General features: G+C 43.1%; 1 protein-coding gene across 1 annotated transcript; it reads right to left on the reverse strand.

The window, feature by feature from the left end:
- arpc1b (actin related protein 2/3 complex, subunit 1B) lies at positions 1-8466 on the reverse strand. Its single transcript, XM_014970392.2, has 10 exons — positions 8310-8466; positions 7829-7945; positions 3199-3303; positions 2588-2810; positions 2400-2507; positions 1585-1821; positions 1425-1500; positions 925-1124; positions 507-597; positions 1-420 (listed from the first exon to the last, which is right to left on the reverse strand). Exons 2-10 carry the CDS (start codon positions 7890-7892, stop codon positions 382-384), a joined length of 1143 nt encoding a protein of 380 aa, XP_014825878.2. The 5' UTR covers positions 7893-7945; positions 8310-8466; the 3' UTR covers positions 1-381.
- Positions 8467-17919: the final 9453 nt, after the last annotated feature.

Genomic DNA, 17919 nt, shown 5'->3' on the forward strand with positions numbered 1-17919 from the left:
TTTTGGCCCTGTTCCACAGCAATCATTTATTAAACGCATGTTATGTCCAGCATAAGCTTTTAATATAAGCAGTGAAGCCGTTCTCAATGGTTAAAATGTGTAAAAGCTGCTTTAAGCATTCAGCTCACACTGAGCTCTTTTAAAAATACCAATAGAACTCACTGAGTACCATATGCAGACCTGAGGTCAGCCCCTCTTATAAAGCAACAAATCAAATGAGCCAGCAAAATGCCTTGGGGAGACTACACACATTGTTGCAACAGAACTGATGGTTTTACTTTGTGTATAAAGAAATACTTGAATAAAATACAGCCAAAAAGCTTTTTGTAATACAGAAGCGGATTCCTTCATGTCTTCAGGAACGTTGGTGTACAGCTCAGCTCACACAATCTTCAAATTCTTCATAGCAGACTCCAGGTTCTGGAAAGATATCAGTGAGGATGCAAATGTGTCAGATAATCAGAAATTAAATCTGACAATATGGCTGAGGCTTGTATGTGTGTTACCTTGACATCCCAGATGCCCATTCCTCCATCCATGCCAGTGGTACAGAATTTGGTGCACTGGTTTCTTCCTCCCTCCAGCATTGAGATTTGGCTGAAATGGAGGTTTAGAAAAATCAAAGTCTGTACACTAAAACATGATGTGATCACACCCTGCAGTTTGAATCAAGAAGTTTTTAAACAGCTGAAAATTTAGGAGATTTACATATAATTGCACTGGAGCCTTATTAGAGCCAATCACTTTGTGAATAAGACATTGAGAATGGAAAGAAGTAGAGCGCAAAATGTTATTTTATTAGGAACTCTGTGTTTTACTTTATGCACAATTGTTTCTTGTCTCCCTAACATAGGTGTCCCTTGCTTATTAAGCCCCCTCCAGGTTTTCCCTCCTCTCAGAATCTGAACACTTGTGTCTTCTGACCTGATGCTGTTCTTGTGGAGCGTGTTCAGATCCTTGTCAGTGCTCTGAGTCTCAGAGGCTCGACGGTCCAGGTTCTTAAAGCGTTCTCTGGCACTGATGTCCTTCGAAGCTGCCTGCTTCGGAACATCCAACTTGCCACCAAATGTCAAGCTGGCATTTGCACCATCATATACATACAGCATCGGGTAACAGTCATGACCCTGAAGAAACAAAAGAATGCACGTTTTGAAAGACAACAGACACATGAGCAGATACTGTTTAGTATATTATGACATGCTGGTTGTTTTAAGTAATCAGAAGATGAAGAACTTCAGATACTACAAGTAGAATTCTAAGTGGTTCAGCTTCAAATATATTGAAGCTGGTGGTTGTAACATGACAAAGTGCGGAAAAGTTCAAGACATATGAATACTTTTTTGGGGTGTTGTAACCCAATTTAAATTGAGATCATGAATTGTGCTTTAAACAAGTGCCAGGTGTGTGTTGTGTTGAATACTCACAGCAGCAACTAAGCTGTTCTCAGTGATGAAGGTAACACACAGGAGAGGAAGAGTTTCCGAGCTCAGGCTGCACACCCTATGAAAGTCATGACAAAAAGTTAAAAGTCTAACACTGAAACAAGTGCTAACTCCCCAGATACACCTTCCCTCCATCTCTTACGTGCCCGTCTTTCCTCCCTCAGCTACTGACACTGTGGAGTCGTGGGACGTCCAGGCCAAACGGTTGCCAGAATGCGAAAAGCACACGCTGTGCACCCAGCCTCCACCTCCACCTGATGATGGTGCAGCACCTCCAGAACCTCCGGACTCGAACAGCACCTCCCCAAATGGCATCTTGCTGCCCCAAGGAGTGGGGCCAGGCTTCTCCTCCACCTCCTTTATGTAGGCTGAGAACACCCTGCAGAAGACAAGTCGCATTTCTCCCATCAATTCCTACAGTGCCTTCCACATGACATCCCTGGTGAAGGTGTGAAAGTCTTACAAAACAGTATCTAGTATTACAGTACCATAAACTGCAAATTAATCTATTTTTTATTCTAAAAGACTCAACTATTAATTTTAATATTTTTTGCAGCTCCCTGTGTGTCTATGGGATGTTATCTACTTTGTGTTGTGCTCAGACAGTCATCAAGTCAGCATGAAGAGCAGCTGAAACACTAGTCATTAAATTAGCGACTAGGAGAGGTTCAGCTTCCTGAACACCATTGGTGAAATAAGTGGGATGTAGTCACAATAATACAGATCATACAATATTGATGAGATGCAGCATATTTTAGTGCACTTCACAGCTAATGAATAAAAATACTTTTATATAGATCTCATTTTATCATATAAATATCTAAGGATTGGGTCTGAGTATGTGAGCATGAATAAACTTAAGCCACTCTGATTGAGACATCCCTGTTAGCTTCATTTAAATGTAGTCTAGCTCATTTTACATTTGGCTTGTAGAATCATGAGAAAAGCTAGCAATACCTGCATTTGAAGTCACAGGATCCAGCAGCCAGCAGCACGTTATTAGGATGCCAGTCCAGACTCAGAATAGTAGAACGGATCGGCTTCTTGATGTGCTTGCACACCCACCTAATGTAGAGACACTTAGTCCTATATTATGCTGACTTATAATTTTCAAATGAATAGAAAAGAATTCCATGCAACCTCACCAGTCATTTTCCTGCTCAAAGTAACAGATTGAAATGAGCCGTGAACTGCTGCCAACGGCAAACTTGTTCTCCTTTGGTGACCACTTCACACAGCGAGCAGCCCGGTTGATCCTCAAGATAACCAAGGTGGGCTTCCATGATCCCTCCTTCAGGGTCCACACGTAAGCGTTACGGTCAGCACCACAAGTGACGATGCGGTTACTGTCTGGAGCCCAGTCAATACCTTGAGGGAAAAGAAACTATTCACATTCTGCACTTATAATAAGGTGTGCCGTTCTAATCAGAAGTTAATCAGCATAAATATATTCATTCTGAGATGGTAGGGATGTACTTGAGCCTCTCTCTTTTCAAGCATGAGTAAATTCAAACCTTACAGAAAGATTTTAATTTGAAATAAGAACGTAGAATTTAGAATTTTTACTGACCACACAGCAGCACACACTCAAACATATACATACCAATGATTTGTATCATTGGTACAAATCATTGGTATGATTTGTTAGTGTTATTTTTAGTCAGCTAAATGTTAATATGTTAAAAACATCTTTAAAAGATGATGATGATGATGTGAAAAATTTAGTTTAGTACATGAGGAACACAGATGGTCTCACCTGTTACCTGTCCATTGTGCTCCTTCAGCTCATGGATTTTGGTCCACTTGGTTCCATCTTTCTTGTAGATGTGGACTTCATGGTTATTGGGGCACAGGGCAATCTCTAGAATACAAATCAAAGCATTTAAATGAACTATGACAACATATACTCACTGGCCATTTTATTATATACCTGTTTGCTAGTGTACTAAAACAACTAGATAACTTGTTAATTATGTGTCTGCAATTCATGGCAGTTTGACATCTGGATGTGGTGAAAATGATTCACTGAAGTTCAGAGTGAGCATCAAAGCTGGGAAGAAATATGTTTCAAGTGACTTTGAAAGTGGCACCGTTGTTGCTAGATGGACTTGTCTGAGTACTTCAAAATCTGCTGATGACTGTTGTTTGTTTGTTTATACAAACAACTATCTCCCACACAACAGAAAATATTTTTAAAAATCCACTGAGTAGCATTTATTAGGATAAAAATGTCTGGTTAGTGTCAAAGCCCAGAAGGATAGTGGTTCAGAATGAACAGCATCTTAAATAACCTCTGTATTAATACTAAGGTATGGCAAATACTATAACTGAACAATAAATCATATCCCAATCATCTTTGCAACATCAATTTGTTCTAATGGTAAAGAACTGCTTGCATATTTAATAGGCTTCAAAATTGCATCATATGTTTACTGTCTGACTTTAATAATTAATTTGGCTCATTGGATAGGCCTTTCTGCCTCTGTACCCCACACCTATTATAGATGTAAAGACTGATATGTTAATGCTAACTGAGAATGATAGCAACACAATAAGGGAAAAGTAGTGAAAAGTGTATCTGTACTTTAAAGCCCTGCGACAGACTGGTGACCTGTCCAGGGTGTACCCCGCCTCTCGCCCGGAACGATAGCTGGAGATAGGCACCAGCAACCCTCCCGACCCCACTGAGGGACAAAGGTGTAAAGAAAATGGATGGATGGATACTTTAAAGCCACCACATCTCAATTCAATGCAGAATCCTGGAGAAGTAGATGAAATGGGAGATTTAATTCATAGATGTGCAGCCAATATATGTGCAGCAGCTGAACATGTTATTATAGGAATATCTCCTTTGAACCTTCTCCTAGCAGGAGTACCCCTAGGCTTGGTACTGGGACCTCCTCTCTTTCCAATATACACCACCTCACTGGGTCAGTTTATCCGATCACATGGCGTCTCATACTACCACTATACTGACACTACTCAGCTTTATTAATCATTTTCATCTGATGACCACATGGTCCCAGGACTGTCTCCCTGGCATGTCGACATGAATTAAAGCCCATTGTCTTCAACTAAAACTCTCTAAAACCAGATGCTTGTCTTCCCAGGCAAGCACGACACATACCAAAATATCAGCATCAAAAATGAATCCCTATCACTTGCATCAAAGGTGCCAAGAAACCATTTGTCCTGATCGGTGACCAGCTTGATCTTTAGAGATCAGTCATGCTGTTTCACTTTGTTAAACCTAATAGAAGTCTGTCTGTATCTAATATAACATGTCAGGTAACTTGTGTCATTCCATGATGGTGAAATTACCTGCTGAGCGCTACTATAATAGCTACCTTACAGTGTTGTGGTACTCGAGATCGGTCTTGGTCTCGAGTCCGGTCTTAAGACTGTTTTCTGATGGTCTCGGTCTTGTCTCGGACTCGACTGCATTTGGTCTCGGTCTTGTCTCGGTCTCGGGCTCTGAGGACTCGGCATTTTATTTCAAGACCAGTCGAGACCGCAACTGTGAAAATATCACTAAACGTGCAGCATACTATCCAGTTTATTTGTTAACATCTTTGTTTTCAGTGGATGCAAAACGCACCAATTAAAATCCAAGCAACTACGTGTTTCTCCCCCTCCCCCTCCCCTCCCCACCTTTCACTCGCACGCGGCGCTCCAGGACATGCGCAGTGGTTTTCTCTCAGCGCAGAAAATGTTTGTCTAATTGTCAGTAATATAATAGTGCTGCATGCATAAATAGTAAGAGATCCGATGGCCACAGCTAACTCAGCAGCGCTTCGCTTTCAGAGACGATGGAGACAACGTCTAACTATTTTCGTCACTTAGAAAAGTAGCTCAAAGAAGGTAAGCTCCGTTAACGTGATGTTAGCAAAGCTAGCTGTACAGAGACACATAAGAATTTGTGATGAAAAAAAGTCACTCACTGCCTGAATTATTGTGCGGAGATGTTGACTAACTTGTCGCATATATAGGACAACGCTATGTCCAAAAGTCTGCAATATAGTGATGTGACATTCAGAAACAGTCGATTCTTCTCCACGGCTCTTTATTTATTAGATAGGACTGGAGTGTCACTCACTGAGAGCCGTTCTATCAGATTACCATACACTGTCAGAATAGCATACGTGCAGTGAGTACCATGCCTGCGCATGCGCATTAAGAAGTCCGACCGTCAGAGGAGTTGTCAGTTCACCATATGCAGCAAGTTATGACGAAAATAAGTCATTAAATTGTTTTCAATGATAACTATATAGATATACATGTGTTGTCATGGTTGCAAAGTGTATTTAAAGCAGGTCTGGCTGCAGCTGAAGTCAGCTACAACACACACCCGTGTAAAACTCACTTAACCGCTAAGTCAGGATGCCATACATCTGTTAATAACAGATCTACGTCATGATTCTATGTTCCTAGCATACATGCAGTGAGTACCATGCCAGCGCATGCGCCTTAAGAAGTCCGACCGTCAGTGGAGTTGTCAGTTCAGCATATGCAACAAGTTATGACAAAAATAAGTCATTAAATTGTTTATAATATGACATAATATGATAACTAGATAGATATACATGCGTTGTCGTGGTTTCAAAGTGTATTTAAAGTAGGTCTGGCTGCAGCTGGATGCCATACAACTGTTAATAACCAAGTGTATGATGATCTACGTCATGATTCTATGTTGCTGATTAAATAAAATCATATGGTAATGACAGCATATGCATGTCTGAGCTAAGCGTACGACTATCTGACAACGTATGCTGATCTGACAGAACACCGTGAGTTCGTGTTAAGCTTATGACGATCTGACCTGACAGAACACCCTTTCTTTGTTCTTGTATTGCTCTGTGTACGCTGCATCATTATTTAGTTATGTACGTTGATATTTAAATTAACAAATAACTAAAACACAAGAACGAAAGAGCACGCAGAGCATGCACATTGCTCTTTGTTTTTGTTCAAAGTGGCAACTGTAATGTCTGCCATGGTGTCAGACTACCTGGCTTCATGTACTGGGATAGAGAGTGAAAACAGTCACGATGAGCGCCTTCTGTTTGGTTACTTCTTGCTTGTTGCTCCTTGGTCAGTGTTCATAGTTGAGTGTTATTTACCATCAGGGCATTGCCTCAATTGCTATGTTTAACGGTGCAACAGTGGTGGATTCTTATATGAGCAATATGGGCAAATTCCCAGGGTGTTATGTTTTTAGGGATGGCACGAGACCATCACACATTGTAACACAGAAATGGAATATTTAATATTGGTAAAATGTATTAAGTATTTAATATCTAGGTATTTTTATGGGAATATGGATCTTTCAGATTATTCTGAGAAGCAATTTCGATCATATTTTACATTTTATTGTGTCATGTAGCACGGCCGCTGGTCTTGGTCTTGACTCGGTCTCGACTTTCCTCGGTCTTGGTCTTGACTTGGTCTCGGACCCTAAAAGTCTTGGTCTTGTCTTGGTCTCGGGTTAGGTGGTCTTGAACACAACACTGCTACCTTGTTTGTCTTCAAGGAACCATTGATGACCCAGCTCTTCAGAGATCATCTCCTAGTCCTGTATGTCCCTACGACCTTCACTGCATTTTTTCCTCTTTCTGCATTCCTCCCTATGTTTTCACTTTATTTTTACACAGTCACCTCTGACGGAACCTGGGCTCGTCTTTCTAGTAGCTTGTTAGCTTTGATATTAACTGCACTGCTTCGCAAATATTCATTTGTAAGTCTCTTTGGATAAAAGTGTTAGCCAAGATGCATAAACATAAAGAAAGAGAGTGGAATGCAGTGGAATAATAAGTGAGCAGTGGAATAATAAGTGAGCAGCTGATTGAATGCCTACAACAGAAAAACTACAGAAACAGTGTGTCTCTTCCTGGGGGCAACCTACACGGCTTGTGAGAACACAATGTCTTTTCCTTTAAACTGTGGCAAACCCCACATGTTTTAGTCTGCAGATGAGTCAGAAGTATTTGTCTCAGAAGAGGAGTATTAGTGCTTTGTGTGCATTTTTCTTCTCCAGATGAACCAGTCCCAGGGTTATTTTTTGCAAGGTGTGTGTAAAACTAAATATACACAAGTATGACTCGATCACGGATGTCTGTTACATCCGCTTTGCTCAGAAAGCAAAGCACTGGTCAAAATAGCCAAATAAGGCTTTGGTTTCCTCGAGCTAATGGTGCACAAAAGCCTCTCAGAAGTTCTCCGGCGCCACCCTCACTGCTACAGGAAACAGGAAATACCTTCTCCCACCTAGGGGCCAATCACAGGCCTTGGTTGATAGCACCAAGAGACTTTAGTCAGAGGAAGATGTACCGTTAGGTTTAACCAGTTGAACGATGAGACAGTTTAAGGAGTTTTTAAAGCAGTCTTACGGGTCCGATCTTTGTTCCATGCATGGCAGCTAATTGGTTCCAGAAGGAAGCTATGGTACGCCATGACCAATCAGATGCCAGAATCAGATCAGGAAGTGGGGAGAGGAACCTTGTGAACTGAAAGATTAACAGAAAAAGAGAAGTGACAATATCCTCGCCTAAAAGAGGAAGCAAAGTTGTGAGAGAAAAATGTTTAAATGTCAATAATTAACAGGGATATTTGTAGTCTCACACCATCTGATGATCCAAAATGGAATATAAATAAAACTCTAATCCAGCTTTTTATCATGGTATTGGAAACTTAGCTTGATAACCTGTTTTAATGAAATCCAGACTTTCAGAGAAAGATAATGTTACATAATATAATTCTCTGAGTACACTTAATTTTCCTTAATCTCTGCTGTCCTTGCAAAATTTGCATGTGGGTGTGTGAGCATGATATATGAACTGGAAAAAAAAAAGAAAATCACGGCTTACTTACCCAGAGGGAAGGACGGTGATGAATAGAGTTGCAGAGATGCGAGATAGAGGGTGAAAAAGGCAGAGGGTGCTCAGCTCGCGGACTCTGGCCAGTCAACGCGAACGCCAACGACAGAGTGAGCTCAGGAAGAGCAAAGCAGAAACTGAAGAGAGGGGTGGAGAAGTTCAGAGGGGGAAGTGGTGGAGGGTGCAGTCAAACTCAGACATGCAGGAAGTTTGTAGATTAGGGTTCTGGGTTCAACAATAGGAAGAACAGAACAGGTTTAATGGGAGTAAACTTCTTTTCCTTTGAAAGAATGAAGTTGAAACAGCTAGTGTGAAAGCCAAAAGTAAAAAGTAAAGGTAGGAGCATGAAAACAATTTAATTTTACACAAAATGGAGGAGGTGCAGAATGAAATGAGAGGCAAAACAGCATGAAGAAAAGGGGAGGGGCGTGTGGGCACTTCTACATAAAGAAAGAATTTGAAAAGGAGGACTTCAATATAGAAGAAAAGAAGAAAGCATGGGGTCTTTCCAACAAATAGACTGAAACAGCACACTTTCATCACCATTTTAAATTTATGCAGATACACAAGAACTTTCTCTTTCCCACCTGAATGAAGCTGTTTTTGTTGTTATTATTGTTTTTGTTGTTGTATTTTTACAAATAAAAATACAAATAGAAATGTGAGGAATATTAAGGCACATTTTTCCGCTGTTTCAGCTACATTTCATATCGATTCCAGGGTTAAAATTATAAAATATATAAAAATGTATATACAAACCTGATTCCAAAAAAGTTGCGACACTGAACAAATTGTGAATAAAAACTGAATGCAATGATGTGGAGATGGCAAAAGTCAATATTTTATTCGTAATAGAACATAGATGGCAGATAAAAAGTTTAATCTGAGTAAATGTAACATTTTAAAGGAAAAATATGTTGATTCAAAATTTCACAGTAGCAATAAGTGGCTGGAAAAAGGAAATTGAACATATAACAAACAGCTGGAAGACCAATTAACACTAATTAGGTCAATTGACAACATGATTGGGTATAAAAAGAGCTTCTTAGAGTGTTAGTGTCTCTCTGAAGCCAACATGGTAAGAGGATCATCAATTCCACCATTGTTGCGCAGAAAGATAGTGCAGCAATACCAGAATGGTGTTACCCAGTGTAAAATTGCAAAGACTTTGAAGTTATCATCATCAACCGTGCATAACATCATCAAAAAATTCAGAGAATTTGGAACAATCACTGTGCGTAAGGGTCAAGGCCGTAAAACTCTACTGGATGCTCGTGATTTCCGGGCCCTTAAACGTCACTGCACATCAAAAAGAAATGCCACTGTCAAGGAAATAACAGCATGGGCTCAGGAATACTTCCAGAAAGCATTGTCAGTGAACACAATCCACCGTTCCATCCACCGCTGCCAGCTGAAACTCTACAGTGCAAAGAGGAAGCCATTTCTAAGCAAGCTCCACAAGCTCAGCCTTTTGCACTGGGCCAGGAGTCATTTAAAATGGAGTGAGGCAAAATGGAAGACTGTTCTGTGGTCAGATGAGTCACGATTTGAAGTTCTTTATGGACCACTGGGACGCCATGTCATCCAAACCAGAGAGGACAAGGATAACCCAAGTTGTTATCAACGCTCCGTTCAGAAGCCTGCATCACTGATGGTATGGGGTTGCATGAGTACTTGTGGCATGGGCAGCTTGCATGTCTGGAAAGGCACCATTAATGCAGAGAACTGTGTTCAGGTTCTAGAACATATGCTCCCATCTAGAAGTCATCTCTTTCAGGAAAGACCCTGCATTTTTCAAGAAGATAATGCCAGACCACATTTTGCAGCAATCACAACATCATGGATACGTAGGAGAAGGATCCGGGTACTGAAATGGCCAGCCTGCAGTCCGGATCTTTCACCTATAGAGAACATTTGGCGCATCATAAAGAGGAAGGTGTGACAAAGAAGGCCCAAGACGATTGAACAGTTAGAGGCCTGTATTAGACATGAATGGGAGAACATTCCTATTTCTAAACTTGAGAAACTGGTCTCCTCTGTCCCCAGACGTCTGTTGAGTGTGGTAAGAAGAAGGGGAGATGCCACACAGTGGTACAAATGGCCTTGTCCCAACTTTTTTGGGATTTGTTGACGTCATGAAATTTTGAAACAACATATTTTTCCCTTAAAATGACACATTCTCTCAGTTTAAACTTTTGATCTGTGATTTGCGTTCTACTGTGAATAAAATATTAGATGTTGGGACCTCCACATCATTGCATTCAGTTTTTATTCACAATTTGTTTAGTGTCCGAACATTTTTGGAATCTGGTTTGTATGTTTATATATAAATATTCATCACTTGGACAAAATTATTTTTTTATAATGACAAAAAATATCAAGAATGAAATAACTTGAAACTGACCAAGAATAACATTAAATAAAACTTTACTGGAAAATTCAACAGAATCATTTTAAAGAACCTACAAATGAAACAGTTCTGTACAAACATGATGGTACCATTAGAAAAAAAGTGAAAATAATTTGACCATAGCGACATGTTAGACTAAGGTGTGTCCTCCAAAGGTGTATTCATACTCTGCCAGACTGTCAGCTAAAAGCAGCAGGGTTCTGGTTCAGCACAGTTGTCTGCCTGACTTGTTAGGCAGACCTGTGAAGACACTATTCTTCTTCACTATAGAAGAAACAAAAAAAATGTCATTTGCACTATGAAAAAACAAAACAAAAAAACATATAAAACATTCCAATTAGTTAAACAACGTTGAGAAAAAACGTTGGATTTAGTGTTTCCTCGCCCGGACGTGGGTCACCAGGGTCCCACTCTGGAGCCAGGCCTGGAGGTGGGGCACGATGGCGAGCGCCTGGTGGCCGGGCTTTTACCCATGGAGCCCGGCAGGGCTCAGCCCGAAGAGGAGATGTGGGTCCCACTTCCCATAGGCTCACCACCTGTGGGAGGGGCCAAAGGGGATGGGTGCAATGTGTGATGGGTGGCAGCCGAGGGAGGGGACCCTGGCGATCTGATCCTCAGCTGTAGAAGGAATGTGGAATGTCACTTCTCTGGTGGGGAAGGAGCCAGAGCTAGTCTGCAAGGCTGGGAGGTTCCAGCTAGAAATAGTCGGCCTCACCTCGACGCATGGCTCTGGTTCTGGAACCACTCTCCTTGAGAGGGGCTGGACATACTTCCACTCTGGAGTTGCCCACGGTGAGAGGCGCAGGGCAGGAGTGGGCATACTTGTTGCCCCCCATCTTGGCGCCTGTACGTTGGGGTTTATTCTGGTGAATGAGAGGGTAGCCTCCCTCCGCCTACGGGTGGGGGAACGGGTTCTGACTATTGTCTGTGCTTATGGGCCAAACAACAGTTCAGATTACCCACCCTTCCTGGAGTCCTTAGACAGGGTACTGGAGAGTGCCCCTCCTCGAGACTCCCTTCTTCTGCTGGGGGACTTCAATGCTCATGTGGGCAATGACAATGAGACCTGGAGGTGAGTGGTTGGGAGGAACAGCCCCCCCGATCTGAACTCGAGTGGTGTTCTGTTGTTGGACTTCTGTGCTCGTCACGGATTGTCCATAACGAACACCATGTTCAGGCATAAGGGTGTCTATGTGTGCACTTGGCACCAGGACACCCTAAGCCGCAGTTCGATGATCGACTTTGTCATTGTTTCATCAGATATGCGGCCGTATGTCTTGGTCACTCAGGTGAACAGAGGTGCGGAGCTGTCCACTGACCACTACCTGGTGGTAAGTTGGCTCCGGTGGTGGGGGAGGAAACCAGTCAGACCTGGCAGGCCCAAACATATTGTGAAGGTCTGCTGGGAATGTCTGGCAGAGTCCCCTGTGAGACGGAGCTTCAACTCCCATCTCCGGCAGAACTTCAAACACGTTCTGGGGGAGGTGGAGGACATTGAGTCTGAGTGGACCATGTTCTGTGCCTCCATTACCCAGGTGGCTTATCAGAGCTGTGGATGCAAGGTTGTTGGTGCCTGTTGCGGCGGCAACCCTTGAACCCATTGGTGGACACCTTCGGTGAGGGATGCTGTCAAGCTAAAGAAGGAGTCCTATTGGGCCTTTTTGGCCTGTGGGACTCCTGAAGCAGCTGATGGGTACATGCAGCTCGAGTGGTCACTCAGGCAAAAATTCAGGCATGGGAGGAGTTTGGAGAGGCCATGGAGAAAGACTTCCACACGGCTTCGAGGCGATTCTGGTCCACCATCCAGCATCTCAGGAGGGGGAAGCAGTGCAGCACCAACACTGTTTACAGTGGGGATGGTGTGCTACTGACCTTGACTCGGGACATTGTGGGTCAGTGGGCGGAATACTTTGAAGACCTCCTCAATCCCACCAACATGAATTCCATTGAGGAAGCTGAGCCTGGGGACACTGGGTCGGGCTCTCCAATCTCTGGGGACGAGGTCGCCGAGATGGTTAAGAAGCTCCTCAGTGGCAGGGCCCAGGGGGTGGATGAGATTCGCCCAGAGTTCCTTAAGGCTCCGGATGCAGGGTTGTGTTGGCTGACGCGACTCTGCAATATCGCATGGACATCAGGGGCAGTTCCCTTGGATTGGCAGACTGAGGTGGTGGTCCCCCTGAGGGTGTGCTCCAATTACAGAGGGGTCCCACTCTTAAGCCTCCCTGGTAAGGTCTATTCAGGGATCCAGGAGAGGAGGGTCAGTCAGATAGTCGAACCTCGAATTCAGGAAGAGCAGTGAGGTTTTTGTCCTGGTCGTGGAACACTGGACCAGCTCTACACCCTCAGCAGGGTGTAGAGCTGCTGAGGGTGCATGCACCTGGAGGGTGCATGGGAGTTCGCCCAACCAGTCTACATGTGTTTTGTGGACTTGGAGAAGGCATTTGACCGTGTCCCTCGGGGGACGGTCAAATGCCTTGTGGGCACTGACACAGAACTGTCAGTGCCCCTGTTCTGAAAGTTGAATGTTTGTTGGGATAAAGTCTGTAAAAATTGCAGTTTCTGCTGCATAAGGTCTTGGTATGTTACTTTTGCTGTGATGTCATTGTCTGTTTTTATTTATTTTTTCTTTCAAATAATGTTTAATAGTCTTGGCGCATTGGGGAAAGCTACGGTATCAAAGGTACCGGGACCTTTGATACGGGCTGTCAGGTCCCTGTATGACCGGTGTCAGAGTCTGGTTCGCATTGCTGGCAGTAAGTCGGGTTCGTTTCTGGTGAGAGTTGGACTCCACCAAGGCTGCCCAAGGTGCCCTTTGTCACCGATTCTGTTCATTACTTTTATGGACAGAATTTCGAGGCGCAGTTGAGGTGTTGAGGGGATCCGTTTTGGTGGCCTTAGGATTGCATCTCTGCTTTTTGTGGATGATGTGGTCCTATTGGCTTCATCAAGTCATGATCTGCAGCTCTCGCTGGAGCTGTTCACAGCCGAGTGTGAAGCGGCTGGGATGAGGATCAGTGCCTCTAAATCCGAGGCTATGGTCTTGAGCCGGAAAAGGGTAGAGTGCCTTCTCCAGGTCGGGGGGGAGGGGGTGTCCTGCCCCAAGTGGAGGAGTTTAAGTATCTTGGGATCTTGTTCACAAATGAGGGAAGAAGGGAATGGGAGATCAACAGGCGGATTGGTGCAGCGTCTGCCATGAAGCGGGTGCTGTACCAGTCTGCCGTGGTGAAGAGAGAGCTGAGTCAAAAGCGAAGCTCTCGATTTACCAGTCGATCTATGTTCTCACCCTCATCTATGGTCATGAGCTTTGGGTCATGACCGAAAGAACGACATAACGGATACGAGTGGCCGAAATGGGTTTCCTCCGCAGGGTGGCTGGGCTCTCCCTTAGAGATAGGGTGAGAAGCTTGGTCATCCGGGAGGGACTCAGAGTGGAGCCACTGCTCCTCCACATCGAGGTAAGCCAGTTGAGGTGGCTGGGGCATCTGGTAAGGATGCCTCCTGGACGCCTCCCTGGTGAGGTGTTCTGGGCACGTCCCACTGGGAGGAGGCCCCAGGGAAGACCCAGGACACGTTGGAGGTACTATGTCTCTCAGCTGGCCTGGGAACGCCTTGGGGTTCCCCCGGAGGAGCTGGAACAAGTGGCTGGAGAGAGGGAAGTCTGGGCCTCCCTTCTGAAGCTGCTGCCCCTGTGACCCCATCCTGGATGAAGCGGATGGATGGATGGATGGATGGATGGATGGATGGATGGATGGATGGATGGATAGTTTAACATTTAAAGCTATGAGCCAAATTGCACTGATCTGTCACTAATATGTCAGAAATTTCAGCAAGCATTTACAATACACTAGACTAGACAGAGAAAAAAGAAGCGTTTTAAATGTTTCAAATACTAGACAAGATGTGAAGTTTTCACCTGAAGTTTTCACCTGATGAAGGTTACCATCACTCACAAACTAAGTCACAGCTCTTAGTTTACAGCACAGATAAAATCAAACTCATCATTATCAAACTTGATGAACCAGCAATGGTCTCCTTCTTTTTCCATGGCTTCACTGGTGTCACAGTTTTCTTTTGGTTCATTGTGACCCCAGAGTTTAAACTCTACAGCACTGTCATCAACCCAGAACCAGTAATGGAGGGAAGAGGTGTAGTGAAGGCAGAGCCATACGAAGAGACTGTTGGCTTTCTCAGCCTCCAGTTCAGCAAAGGTCTGCATCTGTTTATCCAGGATGGAGGCCAGCTCTTTGTGGTTATGTCTGCAGTAGCTCAGGGCTTCTTCCAAGATCTTGTTTTGGTCAATCAGTAAAAAAGGGTGAATCATAAAAAGAAATGTAAGCCTGTTTTATATGACAGAAAGTCAAGCAACTCCATATAAAACAGCACAGTCAGAGATGCAATAAGTTTATAGCAGGTGTGTGAATGATCTCATGGTCTGACTGCTGATTGCAGCAATACACATTATTAGCAAAAATAGAGGGCCCCAAAACCAAATTTTGTTTAGGGCCCCATGGAGGATTGGGCCAGTCCTGTTCCCCCATCAAAGTCATCTCACCACCAGTGAGTGGTCAGTGGACAGCTCTGCCCTGTCTTCACCCAAGAATGCTAAGAGCACATATGGACACCCTGATGCTTGAACATGGTGTTTGTTATGGACAATCCATAATGAGCACAGAAGTCCAATAACAGAACATCACTCAGGTTTAGATCAGGGTGGTCGATCCTCCCAACCACACTCCTCCAGATCTCATTGTCATTGACCATTTGAGCGTTGAAATCACCCAGCAGAGTAAGGAAGTCCCCAGGAAGGGCACTCTCCAGAATCCCTCCAACATCTCCTAAAAAGGTGGGTAATCTGAACTGCTGTTTGTCACATAAGTATAAACAACAATCAGAACCTGCTCCCCCACAAATAAGTGAAGGGAAGCTACCTTCTTTACTGGGGTGAACCCCAATATACAGGCACCAAGATGGGAGGCCAAAAGTATGCCCACTCCTTCTCTGCACTTCTCACTATGGTCAACACAGCAGAGTCCCCAGGTTCCACTCCCTCAGTGAAAGATGTGATGGTGGGATTGAGGAGATCTTCTATGTACTCTGCCCAAGTCATTCTCCATGGCCTCTGTGAACTTCTCCCACACCCAAGTTTTTGCCTCAGTGACCACCCGAGCTGCATGTCGCTTGGACTGCCAGTACCCATCAGCTGCTTCCGGGGTCCCACAGACCAAAAAGACCCAAATAGGTCTCTGTCCTCAGCTTGACAGTATCCCTCCCTTCTGGTGCCCACCAGCTGATTCTAGGGATTCCCCCCAAAACAGACACTGACAACCTTGAGGCCACATCTCCAATAAGTCACCTCGACAATGGAGGCAGGGTACATGGGTGACTCTGTGCGGACCATGTTCCATCCACTTCCTCCGAAATGTGTATGAAGCACTATCTTTGTAGTTGGTCAGTGGTCACTTTGAGCCCAACATTAAATTTGTCCTGTCCTTTTCATAGATGTAGATGTACCCATTATGGCAAATATCAGCTTCATGGTCGATATTTGAAAGTGATACCCGGTCATCGTCAGCCTTAAACACCAGTTGTCCACACAACAGATATGAGTAAAGGCTGCTAGTGTCAGAAGTCGCTGCTTGTTGCCAGCAAATGACTGAGGACAGATGGTACGATTGAGTTCCAGTTTCTACAGGAATTTTAAAGACTGAGTCAGGAATCACATGATGTTCTAAATCATCTGGACTGTCTTATACTATATAATGAGATAGTATCAGGGTCATCACATCAGTGTCACTGAAAAAGCATTTAGTCTTTATGTTAGAGTTGCAGGTATCACAACATTCTGCAATTGCACACACAATAGTTTACAAGAGTAGTTGTAGTGTCCTCTTGTTGTTCCCTTGGAAGGTAAATGACAGGACCAAGGTTACAAATAATACATGAAGACTTCTGACATTGTTCACAATAGTCAGTTGTGTACAGCTCAAAGTCTGTGTTAATGCCATATTGTGTCAGATAGTGTGAGATATAAAACAAAAAGACTCCTGGCTTCTCCCGATGTACTATATCCTTCATCTCGTGCTTCAATTATTTCATTCTGAACTGCAAAGACTTCATGTGGGGGAAAATATATTCCTGAATGTTGCATTGCTGTAAATAAAAACCTTGCAAACAATGGCATTTCTGCAAAAAGTCCAGATATCTCTTTGGAATACTGAGCCACAAAACTTCTATTAAATATAGCCTGTAATGCTATGTGTTGTGACATTCATCCAACAGTTGAAGAATGAGTTAGAAAATTTGCAAATGTACATGGTTGGCTTATGATTAGCATCCATGCTGTCAAAATCATCTGTGTCATTTTGGATTTCATCTTCTGAGTTTTCTTCTGATGAAGAAAGAGATTTCTCCAAAATGTGTCCCCATATTCCCAACATTTGTGTTTTCAGAATTAACTTCTTAATCCTTAAAGGAATCATCCATGTCCTTTTGGTCTTCGGAGACAATGTCAAAAGCAAAATATTTTTGATCTGCCATCATCAGAGCTCTCTACTAAAACATCATTGCTTCTAATGCTTTATCCAAACAACTTTGTAACAAGAAATCCAATGTCTCAACCAATAGCAAAAATCATCTTGAATTAGTACACAGTCAAAATGGTGTGTAAAATCAGTCTGAAGTCGTCTCTCTTGAATCGATCCACCACCAATGAAGTTGAAAAGCAAACTGAGAATTCTTGTATTTCAGATGATAGTAATAATCTCTTTGAGCCTTTATGACATCATCGATAAGAACATAGAGGTTCTCATCGACATGATGATGTCAAACAACCTGTGTCAGGTTCTTGTTTGTTTTAGTTACTATGGAAGCACAAGGAGTTATGTGTGTGGTGAGATTACTATCAATGTCAAAAGGCAATAAATGTGCATAAATTTAAGTTTCAAATTTGTCCTGTTTTCCAACTCATACATACATGTAAAAATCAGAGCTTTTATCGTAAAAAATTATATTAATAAAAACATTTTTTATAAGTTTTATAAAGAGAGAAAGTATTTTCCCAGAAGTTAGAGAACACATGAGTCACATTTATAAACTGGCTCTCAAATACCAGAGAGAGCCAATTTATAAATGGCTCTCTCTGAAAAGCCATTTCAGAGAACTGTGGTGAGGAGAATCTCTTAACCCTCTGATGTGC

The sequence above is a fragment of the Poecilia mexicana genome, unplaced genomic scaffold, assembly GCF_051168715.1.
Source record: "Poecilia mexicana isolate PSO_F unplaced genomic scaffold, ASM5116871v1 scaffold_2, whole genome shotgun sequence".
NCBI lineage: Eukaryota > Metazoa > Chordata > Actinopteri > Cyprinodontiformes > Poeciliidae > Poecilia > Poecilia mexicana.

Excerpts from the sequence above, each read along its gene's own strand:
- arpc1b (XM_014970392.2), bottom strand. The coding sequence starts at position 7,892 with ATGGCGTACCATAGCTTCCTTCTGGAACCAATTAGCTGCCATGCATGG. Across the intron at positions 598-924 it reads CTCCACAAGAACAGCATCAG|CCAAATCTCAATGCTGGAGG; the intron begins GTCAGAAGACAC and ends CCTCCATTTCAG. Across the intron at positions 421-506 it reads TGGGCATCTGGGATGTCAAG|AACCTGGAGTCTGCTATGAA; the intron begins GTAACACACATA and ends ATATCTTTCCAG.